Source organism: Suncus etruscus, chromosome 7 (assembly GCF_024139225.1).
Source record: "Suncus etruscus isolate mSunEtr1 chromosome 7, mSunEtr1.pri.cur, whole genome shotgun sequence".
NCBI classification, from domain to species: domain Eukaryota; kingdom Metazoa; phylum Chordata; class Mammalia; order Eulipotyphla; family Soricidae; genus Suncus; species Suncus etruscus.
Window position 1 is genome coordinate 24,056,716 of NC_064854.1, and position 14,695 is coordinate 24,071,410.

Here is a 14,695-nt window from a genome sequence, read left to right on the forward strand (position 1 = left end):
CTTAACATTTCAAAAGGTGAAAACTGCCTGACTGGTCTTTGGGTGTAGCAAGGAACCACACCTGCCCAACATGGGAATTTCTTCTCTAATGTCCTTATCTGAGAAGCTAAATAGGTGGTTGGCTCTTTTTGGATCATCATATATGCCACTTCCATTCTCTATGCATGGTTGAGTTTTCTGATTGTTTCCCCCATTGTCACTCTTGTCAAATGGTGTTTTCTGTGTTGTGCTGGGGATCATTGACTAGTTATGTGCAGCCACAGAGCATGCTTCTATGGCTCCACCTTTCTGGGGTGGAATCAGCTCACCTTCATGCATTCTGTGGGCTCTGTTCTGCAGGCAATGTGGGATAATATGTGCATCTGTACTGCCGGATGTCAGTGCCTTTTTTTTTTTTTGTCTTGTTTTGTTTTTGCTTTAAGACCTCATAATAATGTCAACTTAACCAAATTCTAATTGTATGTTTTTGTTTTCATAACTGGAAATATTTTCTTTTTTCTTTTTTTTCTTTTTTTTTTTTTTTTAGCCAGGAAACAGTTTCAGCCTTGGGCTTTTGGCTAGGTCCAAGGCTGTGCATCTGGAATGGCTGAAAAGGCTTTCCCCATGCATCCTCTCATCCCTTTTCCTTGGGTCCAGTTAGTTCTTGCTTTTTCTATTTCTACTTTGTTATTTTTCACTGTTTGGAACTGTTCACACAGCGCACACACCCAGATATTTCAGCTTGGGCCAGTGCGGTTTTTCTATAACAAAGTCCACCCCCACTGCCCTTTCCTAAATGCCAATATTGGAGAAATTATTTGGAATTTCTGGACTAAACTGTTGAAATCTGAGTGAGCTGTGAATGTGGAAGGGGGAGTTTTACCTCTCCTGCACATGTCTCTTGAACCCATACCATGTTTTGTGGTCTTAGTCACCAGACTGACTTTATTTAAAGAGAAAATTTATAGAATATATACGCAGGGTGTTATTGGCTGTACCCCATTGACCCCATGTATCTTCCAGCCTTTGTTAGGGGTATTTAACTTACCCCTCTGGATTCATGGGTCTGACATTTGACATTCTAGGTTGGTGGCTATTAATGAAAGGAAGTTATAGTTCGAATTTTTAGTTTCTTTTGGGGAAAGCCACCAAATCATGCTCAGGAGGATCATGCGGTGGGGAGGGGAGACGGGACCATGGGGTGATCCATGGGGTGCTTCAATGCAAAAAAGCCTGAGGATATGGTGCTGAAAGGACCCATGGTGTCACCCAATGTGTTACAGATCACCAGGCCACCTGGAGCTGACAGACTGTGCCAAGTGAGACTCAAACCCTGGTCTTGTGAGCCTGAGTGATAGTACAGAGAGGATGTTTGCCTTGCACACAGCTGACCTGGGTTCAATCCCCAACATCCCATAGAGTTCTCTGAGCATCACTAGTAGTAATTCCTGAGTACAGAACCAGAAGTAACCACTGAGGGTCCAGAGCGATAGCACAGTGTGTAGGGCATTTGCCTTACATGCAGCTGACTTGAGTTCAATCCTTGGTATCCCATATTGAGCCTGCCAAGAGTAGGACCTCATGGGATAGACTCCCTAGGAAGAAGCTTCCATAGTAAAGTCCTTGGGTCTTTTCTGTTGGAGGGTCATATCCCCAAGAAGATGACTGCAGACAATTGAAGAGATCAGTCTGGATTCTGAATTTCTACAGTGGGGCAGAGATTTTGTCTCCTTTATATAGTTGGTATCCCTGGTCCCTTCTCTGCTTAGGTTCCTTCTTAGGATCCCTTGGTTCATGCCCCCCTGCTTTCTTGCTCCTACAGGGACAGGATTAGCACCAGGAACTTTGCCATTATGTAGGAAGAATGACTCTTCTGTGAAATAGAGATTTAGCCAAAGCTTATATGATGAGGTCCCTGCCCTACCCCTTCTGAAGTTTGTAAATCCACACATCTCCAGGCCAACTCAATTACTGTTTCAAATATTGGTTATTCATTTTCCTACCCTTTTACCATGACACCTTCACTCATCATTATCTAAACCAACAACTTACCAAATCCCCTCCACAACTCATCTTAATCTTTAATTTCCCTAATGCTTTTCTTAATCTTTTACCATCTCCGGAGGTTAGACCTTCAGTAGGGGGAGGGCAGAAGAGGGGAGGAAAGACTCTGATGGTTCTGGTGCCATACTTTTGGGAAGGATTGGCCAAAGCACTCTGGTTCCTGGGTCTCTCCAGTCCAATTCCAGCTTCACCAATTTCACCTTTCAGAACCAATCCACCAATGGCTTATTTTCTTCATCAGTAAAAGCGGGATGATAATAAACTTTTCTGATAGCTTAGTAGGTGAGATAATCCAGATAATGAGAAAATGCTCTGTACAGATTTAGTATTTGCTATGCCACTGACTAACATTCACTTAAGACAAGAGTTGAACAGATTATACAAAATGCTGAAGTCAGGGGCCAGAATGATAGCACAGAGTTAAGGAATTTGCTTTGCATGTAGCCAACACAGGACGGACCCCGGTTTGAATCCAGGCATCCCATATGGTCCCCTGTGCCTGCCAGGAGCGATTTCTGAGCACAGAGCCAGGAGTAACCCCTGAGTGCCACCAGGTGTGACCCCCAAACAACAAACAAACCAAAATAAAAAAAATGCTGAAGTGCCCTGTAATTTTCTGGGTCTGAAAATGGGCTTTCTCTTTATATTTCAGACAAGATGAAGGCTAGAATTTTGTTCTTTGTATCCCATTAATAACCTGGACATCTTCTGCCACTTACTTCTTCACAGGATCTCCATCACCCGGGTCACAGCGGACATCTCACTCGCCAAACGTTCAGTGTTAAACAATCCTAGTAAACATGCGATAATAGAAAGATCCAGCACAAGGTCAAGCTTAGGTAAGTCCGTGTCCTGTCCATGATCTTCTATAAATGACTTCTGGGGTTGCCAGTGAGAAGATTCAACTAGATTATTTCATATGCCACTGATCATAACAGAAAAGGATACGGGATGCCAGTTGCCCATGCCACTGTCTTTGTGATTTCATGGTGGGAAAGGATGTTAGGATAGCTGCGAGTTCCCAATGCTAAGGCTGTCAGAATTCATGTTCTGGCTCTGCGCTTTGTTTCTACTCATGAGCTTTGCTGTCTGCAGACCCTAAAACCTCCTGGTCTTGCCTCAGTGGTACCACCAATGATATCACTAACCTCAGCAGGGCCCAGATTCATCATCTCAAAGGTTATTTTGATCTTGTAGAATGAGCATCAGGAGCCAATATAGTATATGTTCCATGAATGGTTTTGTTCCCAAATCTCTAATACTTGAATTCTATCACTAACAATATTTCATTCAGGATAGTGTGGATGTGTATGTTGGGTAAAGGAGGAAGTCAACCTCTACCTATTCTCCATGGATGAATGTCAGTATTTCTGTTTCTATGATTAAAAACAAGGCAGAGGAGCAATAGTATATCATTAAAAGGGCTGGCTTTGCATGCAACAGACCCAGGTTTGATCACTAGCATCTGTTATAGTCCCTGGAGTCCTTCCCGGAGTGATTCCTGAGTGCAGAGCCAGGAATAGCCTTTGAGTACCCTGGGTATGGATCCAAAATCAAAATCATACAAACAAGAGATTTCAGTTAACTTGTTTTGAGGCTACTCATGGCAACACTTCCATTTCTTGGGGATGTGGCTACAGCTGCAGGTTTATGGTGAAACGTAAACTTTCTTTTTAAATACCTGACATCTTTGATCTTGATTTGTTTTTTGCTGTTCTTTTGTTTTTTGTTTTGGTTTTGGCTTTGGGGCTGCATCCAAAGTGCTCAGGGCTTGCTCTGGTCTCTGTCCTGGCCCTCAGGTGGGTGTCAGATAAAGTCACCTGTAATGGACTTGGGGGACCATATGCAGTGCTGGGAATGAACTCAAATCCGCTGCATGCAAGGAAAATGCCTTACCTACTATACTATTGCTCTGGCTCCTAGCTTTTCTACTTATTGGTTAATTATACATAGTATATTTCCTTCCATATATATATTTTGAAAGACTTAAAGCTTACTTTATTTTTTGTTTTTTTTGTTTTTTGGGCCACACCCGGCAGTGCTCAGGGGTCACTCCTGGCTGTCTGCTCAGAAATAGCTCCTGGCAGGCACGGGGGACCATATGGGACACCGGGATTCGAACCAACCACCTTAGGTCCTGGATCGGCTGCTTGCAAGGCAAATACCACTGTTCTATCTCACTGGGCCCAAAGCTTACTTTATTTTTTAAAAAACTTTTCCTTCTTCAGGCCAGAGTGGTGGCGCAGTGGTAGGGTGTTTACCTTGCGTGCACTAGACTAGGACAGACCACGGTTTGATCCCCTGGCGTTCCATATGGTCCCCCAAGCCAGGAATGATTTCTGAGCACATAGCCAGGAGTAACCTCTAAGTGCCACCAGATGTGGTTCAAAAACCAAAAGCAAAAAACGAAAACAAAAATGTTCCCTTCTCTTTGCTGTTGCAATGACCAGGGTTACATATTAGGTGCTGGTAGTCCTCAGGGGTCATATCCTTTTCATTGTAGTGTATACATACACTTTGTGCAGAGCCAGAGACTCCCAGTTGACATGGAGTGCCAGTCCTGGGCCAAAGTTTGGGAGGCTGGAATGATAGTACAGCTTGTAGGGTGTTTGCCTTACATGTGGTTAATCTGGGTTTGATGTACAGATGGTACCAGGAGTAACCCCTGAGCATCTCTAGGTGTGGGCTCCAAAGACAAGAGCTCTACCATTGAGTCATCCCACACTCCCTTGAAACCAGCTTTAAACAAAGCTTTTAGTTTACTCAAAAAGGCATATGAAATAAATAACAGAAAATATTGAAAATAACATACTTTGGGGCAGGCATGCAGTTTACTAGCAGAGCACATTTTTCACATATGAGCTCCCTGACTTCAATCCTTCCTCCAAATATAACCAACTTGATCTGTAACAAGTCGATCTTGTTTCTTACTCAACTCCATCAAACTGTGACAAATCTCTCAGAGCATATGAGGACACTCACTTCCTGGTGGTAGTTCATCTACAGAACTTTCTTTCTCTGCTCTTTCCATCCCCGACCCTCCAAATTTCCTCTACTTTTGTCCATATTGATAGGAAGTTTTTCAAGATGCTCAGCTTGAATGGATGAATGGGATTCATCAATTTGTACTGACCAGTTAGATAATGGCATAGCAGCTCTCTTCACTTGCCAAGTTTCTGACTACTAACTGTGATCTTCTCTTTTGTTTTGGCCTCTCAAAAAATACTTTGGAGCTTTGGTGGTGATTCTTAAATTCATGCAAACTCTCTATCCCAGCACTCTCTCTCCAGCCTAATGCTTTCAGTTTGTTGTATTCACAAATGTGTAACTTTACCAGATAAACTCACCATTTTTATGCCTTAATATATCTCTAAGTTATAATTTTGCCAACATTCCATACAGCTTCATGAGATTTTGGAAGGGGAGTTATTGCTTCTCTATTTTCTCTTTGTGGGGTGAAACCTGCAAACCCACTGACGTTCAGAGGTTACTCCTAGCTATGCGCTCAGAAATTGCTCCTGAATTGGGTGACCATATGGGACACCGGGGAATGAACCTAGGTCATTCCTGGATCAGCCATGTGCTAGGCAAATGCCCTACCGCTGCACTATCGCTCCGGCCCCATTGCTTCTTCCTTTTCCATAAAATTATATCAAATCTTATTAAAAGTACCAATGCCAAAGTGTCTGCTTATATTCAAGCCCACGTTCTTACCTTTAAACCAATTTCTTTGCAGCATGTTTTTCTAAGTCTGTAATGATAGGTTATCTATAATACAGTTTTATTTTTAAAACATATTAACACATCAGAGTGCTTACTGAAATTAAATCAGGGCTTATGTTACAGATTTTGTGAGCAGTTGCACAGTGTGTGTGGAAGTAAGATAAACAATGGGACAAAATTTAAAGGCAGAGACTACTTACATTAAAAATGTTTTTGTTTATGAATCATTTATTAGGCTGAAATATCAATGCATCCAAGTTCTATTAAGGTGGCAGTAAATACAGGGAGTTATTATGAAAGCATTTTTCCCTTGCATATATACTTAATAGGAATTAATTTTGAGAATACTTCAAATGTAATAGATCACTTGCAGCAATTGTTATCTTTTACAAAAGGATGAAAAGTCCAGCACAGAATTTGACTGGCAAAAAGTCTATCTGTAAGTTTTTTGAAACTGGTAAAATAAAATAAAATAAAACAAAACAAAACACCTCCAAAGAGCCAGAACAATAAAATAGCATGGCAAGTAGGGCCTTTGCCTTGCACACTGCTGATTTGGATTTAATCCCCAGCATTCCATAAGGTCTACAAGCCCACTAGAAACTATTCCTGAGCAGAGCCAGGGTAAACCCTGTGCACTTCCAGGTGTGGAAACTTCCCACCAAAAGAAAAAGAACCTTGAAGAGAGTAAAGCTTTAAGTTCATCTCTAAATGTGTATCCCTAGAATACAGTACCTCCTTGTATTTTTATTTTTGTTTTTTGTTTTTGAGCTGCACCCAATGACACTCAGGGGTAAACTCCTGGCTCTGTGCTCAGAATTGCTCCTGGCTTAGAGACCATATGAGACGCCAGGGATTGAACCACAGTCTGTCCTGGGTCAGCCACATGCAAAGCAAACGCCCTATGACTGTGCCATTGCTCTGGCCCCAATCCTTGTATATTAAATAGTGATACAGAGGCTCATAAAAGTTCTAGTCTTCTTTCTCCCTTGCAATAAAACATTTGAAAATCTGCAGCAAAATATCATTGTAACTCACCCAGATAAAATGCTACCCTGGAAGTATCTTTTATAGCTGCTGGACTGGGATTCCTAATTCCTGCGTGGTATACAGGGGCAGACTTTTCCAAGCGATCCCCTCTGCTGTCTGCAAGCCTCGACTTGATAATGCCCAATGGATCTAGGTTCCTGCTGAAGAAAGATCTCAGTGTGGCTTAAAAATAATCATCACACTCTTCTTAATGTTTTGCAGCGGAAGTCCAGAGTGAAATTGAAAGGATTTTTGAACTTGCAAGAACACTGCAATTGGTTGTCCTTGATGCAGACACGATTAATCATCCAGCTCAACTCAGTAAAACCTCATTGGCCCCAATTATAGTGTATGTGAAGATCTCCTCTCCAAAGGTAGGTGGTACTTAATCACTCCTTTGGTTCTCAAACCAAACTTGAATCAAACACGTCTCTATTCTGTTTTGCAGTGACAGCAGAAAGGAGTATCTTGAAGGGCTGATTGTCAAGAATTTTTACGATTCTTTTTAAGCTAAACAAAATTAGTTTCATGGCTTAGAACAGATTCCAAACTGCGGTCCAGGAGACTTCCATTGTCTGCTAGACCAAATCCAAGACCTTATTTTTCACATGTGTAGACCTTTCATGACCTTGAATGGGTCAAACTGCTGAGTGTTAGAGTTAATGAATCAAGACTGGGTCCCACTCCACTACAGATTACTGTTTTCTTTTCTATCGAGCACTTGGAATCCCAAAAACCACCAGCCAATTTCACTTTATAGTGTGAAGGAAGTAGTGATGTGCTTTAATGCTGAAATATTAAGTTATCTTAAAGAAAAGTACCAGTGTGACTGAATTTATTTAATCATGAGCTTTGTACAGATTTTCTTGAACATCAAGTCTATCACTTCAAGGAAAACAATACAATTTATTGCCAATAACAAAACTCAAACTCTTAAAGAAAACTTAAGAATCACAGGAAATCCGAGTTTCCCAACAGTCTTTCCTACTAGAGTGATAAACAAATATGTTTCTAATGTTGCATATGGAGATGTGTCAACATTTGGATGAACTGAAAAACTCACTGAATTATTATTCTCCAAGCAACTGATAAATATTACAGATTATTCACAGATAAAAATATCCATTCAGGGTCAAGCTGGGAGGGCATTTGCCTTGCAAATGGCTGACCTGGCATCACATATGGTCCACAGAGCCTGTCAGGAGTAATTTCTGAGCACAGAGCCAGAAGTAATCTGAGTGCCGCCTCCCCTACCCCCCACCAAAAAAAAAAAAATCCCCATACAAGTTTCAAAGTAAAAGACTGGAATTTAATGTAAGAAAAAGTTCTTTGATATGATTACATGAAACAAAAAGCTTTGTAAGTCCTGGTCTTGAGAAAACTATGAGCAAACTCCATTCTAGTTATTTTTAAAGCTTGTAAATGAGATACATTGAATTTTGCAGATAATTATGCATTATATTTTTTGTTTTGTTTTGGGGGAATCACACCCAATGGTTCTCAGGAATTACTCATGGCTCTGCACTCAGGAATCACTATTGGTGGACTCAGGGAACCATATGTTGTACCAGGGATCAAACCTGAGTTGAATATAAGGCAAACAGCCTACCTGCTGTCTTATCATTCTGACCCAATCTTTATTATATTTAACAGACTAAATTTGTTATAAGTGATCAGTGTACAATTGAAAAAAAAATACAAAAACTGAGAACCTGAGACCTAAATGGTGATGGGGACTCTGAGACAATGATGGTGAAGTGGACACCTGCTGGACAGTGTGAGGCATTGGAACAGTGTATGCATGAAACCTTACTGTAACAGTGTTATAAATCATGGTGCTTTAAACCATGTGGGTTTTTTTTGTTGTTGCTGCTGTAAGTCTTAAAAGATTGCTCAAATGTATATAGTCCTGTTTTATATGTTTATCTTTCAAAGGTTTTACAACGGCTAATAAAATCACGAGGGAAATCTCAAGCTAAACACCTCAACGTCCAGATGGTTGCGGCTGATAAACTGGCTCAGTGTCCTCCAGTGAGTACTTCATCTTCAAAAGAATCTTTTGAAGAGATCAGACTTTTAAAAACTTTTATTTTTTTTTATTTTATTTATTTATTTATTTATTTATTTATTTTGTGGTTTTTGGGTCACTCCCGGCAGTGCTCAGGGGTTACTCCTGGCTCCATGCTCAGAAATTGCTCCTGGCAGGCACGGGGGACCATATGGGACGCTGGGATTCGAACCGATGACCTCTTGCATGAAAGGCAAACGCCTTACCTCCATGCTATCTCTCCAGCCCCTAAAAACTTTGATTTTATGGAAACCACTGTGATTTACAAAGTCCTTCATAGTTGAGTTTCAGACATACAATGAATCAAGGCCAATGCCATCACCGGTATTGACCTCCCTTCACCAATGGTCCCCAAGTACATCCCATACCACCACCCCAGTCCTCCTGCCTGCCAATATAGCAGGCCAATTTAAATTTTGATTATTAAAGTTTGGGCCTCTTGATTCCAATGTTGTTGCCTTTAGCTTGGATATTTAGTTCTGTCCTTTTTTAATACCACCAATGCACATGAGACCACTTGACTCCGGGCCCCCATCCTTTCATATTTGTATTTATCTTCCTCTACTCAATTTCTTTCCTTTTCCTTGCTATACTCTGGGGCCAAGGTTGTTCGAGATAACTCTATTTAAATCATTGTGTTTCCTTCTGCAGTTATTGTAAATACCACATATAAGTGATACTGTTTGGTATTCATCTTTCTTCTTCTGGTTTACTTCATTTAACATATCTTCCAGTTCCACCCATGTTGCAGCAAATTGCATGGTTGCACCATTCCTTACAGCTATATTCTATTGTATATATGTACCAAATCTTCATGATCCACTCATCTGTTGTTGGACATCTAGGTTGATGTACTGTGCCACATTGAAAGGTGGTGTGCATACATATTTTCGGATGCTTTTCTGTCCTGGGGATAGATAACCAAGATTGCTGGGTTGTATGATAGCTCAATTTTGAGTCTAGTTAGAATTCTCCAAACCATCTTCCATAGGGGTTGGATCAGGCAGCATTCCCACCAGTAGTGGATAAGAGTTTCTTTCCACCACAGTGCCACCAATAGAGATTATTTATAGTATTTTTAAAATGTGCCATCCTCACTGTTGTCTTAATTCTAATTTCCCTGATAAGTGATGAGCATGTTTTCATATGCCTGTAGGCCATCTGTTGGTCTTCCTCAGAAAAGTGTCTTCATTTTTCTCTCCCCATTTTTTTGGTGGGGATTTTAAGTTTTGTGGAGTTAACCTTTATGAGTACTTTGTATATTCTTTATCTGACGTATTAAGTACAAAAATTTTCTCCCGCTCAGTTAGCTGTCTTCTGGTTTTAGCCTGTTTCTTTTCCCATACAGAAGCTTTTTAGTTTGATACAGTCCCATTTATTCAGATTTGATTTTATAATCCTTGCCATTGACATCCTATCATCGAAGACTTTGAGATCTAAGTCTTGAGTGTACTTCCTATGTTTTCCTCAATGAACTTTATGGATTTAGGAGACTTTAAAAAAAATTCAAGTTGGGGCTAGAGAGATAGTACTGAGGTTAAAGGACTTGCAAAACTGTTTTGTAAAATGGACACTGAATAGGTATTGCTCCAAAAAATGGGGTTAAGGAGCCAAAAAGAGATGGCTCAGTGGAAGGCATAGAAAGCATAGAAGGCAGATCCTCCCCCAAGGCTAGGAACTTCTGCAAACATAAGGCTTGTGGCAGTGACAATGCCGGCTAATCAGTATCCTAGGGGAAACAAGACTGTTTTATTATTCACCAATAATCATAAAGAGTAAGTTGCCAGCTCTTAATAACTGAGAAATTGAGATGAGACTCTGTAGAAGAGTACATTCAAGCCCAAGGTCTGATTCCATCCAGTTCACATTTGACATACCAAGTGCTGAGGCTGGAGATTGCTTCTAGCTGTATATCTCAAAAGCAAGTGTTTCTGCATCTGAAGTTTAAACTGGACTATGATAAACAGAACAATTTGAAACTTTGGACTATGTCAAAACATTGACTTTGGTTTCTGTTAGATTTCATGGTCTTGTCCAGCCTCATCAGTCTCCAAGATGAAGCTGCTTCCAGGACTCTTGAGATGTCCTTATTCATGTCTCTTTCCTGCCACAACCTAACTATGCTTCTGACTGGTCTGACTGGTCACCTTTTACTGCTGTTTTAGAGAACTGGATGCTCTACTGCGATCTGAGGTAGACAGACATAATGTGAAGAAAGGGCTGCACAGGAAACCCCCAAGGCCTCCCTCCTTCCAGGCCACCAGTTGGGAAGCTCAATGTGAGGTTGTTCCCCTGCTTGCCTCTGCAGGAGTTGTTTGACGTGATCCTGGATGAGAACCAGCTGGAGGATGCCTGCGAACACCTGGCCGACTACATGGAGGCCTACTGGAAGGCCACCCACCCTCCAAGCAGCAACCTCTCCAACCCGCTTCTCAACCGGACTCTAGCCACATCCACTCTGCCTGTCAGCCCCACTCGCGCCTCTAATTCCCAGGTAAGGGAGTGCTTTTTGGTTCTTTGTGTAGGGTCCATCCTGAGAGCCCAGAAGGGTTTGTTTTAGTAAAGAACTCTACTCACCCTGACACCAACACTGAGTCTTTCAAAAAACCTTTATCATGGGGCTGGAATCATAACACAGTGGTGAGGGCATTTACCTTGCAGGCGACCAACCAGGGTTAGATCCCCAGCATCCCATAAGTTCTTCTGACCATCACCAGGAATAGCAAATGAGCAGAACCAGGAGTAACCCTCTGAGCAACACCAAGTATGAACCAAAAACAAACCCTTCAGCATTTTCTATAGCTGTGAGAAAAGCAGTTACAGGCATACATAGGGACTTCAAAACTCACTAGATGCTTTTAGACAGTGTTTCTCCACTGGGGACAACTGGCCAGGGTAGACAAACATGGGGGTGGGGGACACAGTTGGAAAGTGGACACAGTTGGAAAGTTGAAGGTGAGGCTGACACCCACCTGTAGAAAAATCTCCAAGAGGCACTGTTCTTTGACTAGATAGAAAAACTCTATGTGAATCACATAAACAGAAATAAAAGAAACCTCCCATTTCACTAGTCTGTGCATTATGAATGAACATGTAATAAAGTAAGGTATAAAAAAATACAGTAGAAAGTGCCACTGGAGGTGCCAGAACAACAGCACAGCAGACTGTTTGCCTTGCAGGTTTGTTCCCCAGCATCCATCCCTCATGGTCCCCCACGCACTATCAGAATGACCCCTGGTAGGTCATTCAGTGCCAGAAGTAACCAAAACATTGCTGGGTATGGCCTCAAAACAAACAACAACAAAAAGTGCTGTTGGATACTAATTTAGCACACGAGGACAAGCTAGATTAGATCTCATCTTAGTGTTCGGCTGAATTTGAATGCTAACCATTTTTTCTTCTCTAATTCTGGCCCCTGCCGCCCCCATCACCCACCAGGGTCCCCAAGGCGACCTGCGGACAGAACGCTCCACGGTGGCCCGTTCTGCCTCCCATGCAGAAGAGGAGCCCTGCCCAGAACCTGTCAGGAAGTCCCAGCACCGCCCCTCAGCTCAGCACAACCACCGCAGCGGTGCCAGCCGTGGCCTCTCCAGGCAGGAGACAATTGACTCAGAGACCCAGGAGAGTCGAGACTCTGCCTATGTGGAGCCCCAGGAAGATTACACCCACGATCATGTGGACCACTATGTCCCGCACCGTGAGCACCACCACGGGAGCAGTGAGCACAGACACAGGGAGGCTCGGTACCGGGCCAGGGATCGAGAGCAGGACCACAACGAGTGCAACCGACAGCGCAGCCACCACAAATCCAAGGATCGCTACTGTGACAAGGAGGGAGAAGGGACCGCCAGGAAACGGAATGAGGCAGGGGAGTGGGGCAGGGATGTTTACGTCCGCCAGTGACTCATGCCCTTGTGAGTGCGTGTGTGTTTTGTTTTTTAAGTCTTGTATAACACCCCCAAACTCATCTTTTGGGGTCCACGTTGCAATCCTATGTGATGTCTCTTGTATATTTTGTACTGCTGTTGCTTGACTAGCAATAGCATGAAATAGAGTATTAATATACTTTGTTTTCTTTGGGAAGTGCTCTATGAATTTGCCTGGGACAGCTGCGATGCTCTGGTCCTGCTGGACTTTCCAGAAACTCTTTGGTACATCTGCCACTAGAACAAAAATATCTGTTGCCATCCAGGTGGCAGAAGTGTTCTCAGAAATGTCCTAGACATGTCCAGCAAGCCCGATGCAGCCTAGATAAAGAGTGATTTGCATATTTATTCATCCATGGACACTGTTGCTTGTGCCTCTGGCTGACTGAATTTGGGGACAGGTTCAGTCTTGCCTTACACAAAGGGGATCATAAAGTTAGAATCTATTTTCTATGTACTAGTACTGTGTACTGTATAGACAGTTTGTAAATGTTATTTCTGCAAACACCTTCTTATAATTATATATTATATATATATATATACACACATATCAGTTTTATCACACTATTTTAGTCTTAATGCCAAGTCAGCAGTTTCTTTGAATTACAGGGACTAGAAATGCCCCCATTTCAGGAAATTTGTAAGAACATCACCTAGATACCTAGGCCCATCCAAGCAGGAAGATTGTACATACTGTAAATACTCGTGAGTGCTTGATTTGAAAAGGTTTGATTTCTACTATTTTCCCATTCCCTGAGAGTCTTTTTTGACCATATATCATGGCAACTACCAACCAAACTCCAAAGGCTGTTCTCCCCATGCCGTTTCACCCTAATTGTGAACAACACTTAGTAAATAGTGGCTAAGGTCACAGGAGCAGAGAGGCGGGATGTGTCTCACCCTTCCCTGAGCTGATGAAGGAACAAGACCAAGAAGAATTGGACCTACCTGGCACTGCACCTACCTGTTGGTCCAGTGACGGCCTGAGCAGGCAGGAGCGTGAAGATGCTTGATGCTGAAGGGGAGCCTTCTTCCTGTTGGCTCCTACTGTCTGTCTCTAGCGTCAAAGTGCAGGTGACCATCAGCTATGAGTGTTCCAATGGAAATGTGCAATCTTCGTGTGTGTTTGAGGTATTTGTTTCGTGAGACATGTTTACAAGGCTTGTAGAATTATTCTGGGGGGGGGGGATAAATTCTTTTAGCATCTCCCACTTCCTTCCCTAAACGTAACTGTCACTCTGGTTGTCCCTCTTCCATATGTTATCCACTTCCAGGCCACCAATCCTATGTTCTGTCAGCTCCCAGAAGTGCTTCTTAGAACCAAAGTTTCTGCTCCTCAGAAGTCATCAGGGGGAGAGGAGGAAAGAAAGTCGGTAAAATGTTAAGATATCTCTTCCTCCATCTGCTCTGAAGGGAACTTGAAAAGAGCCCAGCTACCTGTCTCAGTTGTCCCGCTGAAAGGCGCTCACCATGTGATTACTACATCGAGACTGAACTGCCCTGTGTCTCTTAACATGTGCAGCTTTGTCCAGTTATGACTGTACGGGTAAGACAGTATTAATGTGCAAGTACTAACACTTGAAGTTTGTCCCTCAAAAATGCCTAGTTACCTAGCTCCAGATGTATAGATTAGATTTTGTTTTGTTTTGTTTTAAAAAAGGTAACCTGTTTGTTTTGCTGGATTATTCCAAGCTCTTGCCAAATATTCTTGAGCCTTCATAAAATCATGTCACTTCAAACTTTTTCATTCCCCTTTCCCCTCAAGACAACTTTCAAAGTGAGTTTATAGTTATTTTATCCACTAATATGAAACATTTCCCTCAAAATTTCTGGTTAATTGTATTATCAGCCAATTAAATATATATATAACGTAACATATAAAGCTTTGGTGTAAAGATGTTCATCT

At 42.1% G+C, this 14,695-nt stretch overlaps 1 protein-coding gene across 3 annotated transcripts in view; it reads left to right on the forward strand.

The window, feature by feature from the left end:
- Nucleotides 1-12,892, forward strand: part of CACNB2 (calcium voltage-gated channel auxiliary subunit beta 2) — a 296,476-nt gene extending 283,584 nt beyond the window's left edge. For all 3 annotated transcript variants that reach the window (XM_049777772.1, XM_049777773.1, XM_049777775.1), the window contains 5 exons: nt 2,773-2,882; nt 7,018-7,169; nt 8,731-8,826; nt 11,172-11,357; nt 12,302-12,892. In XM_049777772.1, coding sequence (XP_049633729.1) covers nt 2,773-2,882; nt 7,018-7,169; nt 8,731-8,826; nt 11,172-11,357; nt 12,302-12,766 — 1,009 coding nt within the window. In that variant the 3' untranslated portion in view covers nt 12,767-12,892. The remainder of the gene's footprint in view (nt 1-2,772; nt 2,883-7,017; nt 7,170-8,730; nt 8,827-11,171; nt 11,358-12,301) is intronic.
- The last annotated feature ends 1,803 nt before the right edge of the window (nt 12,893-14,695 follow it).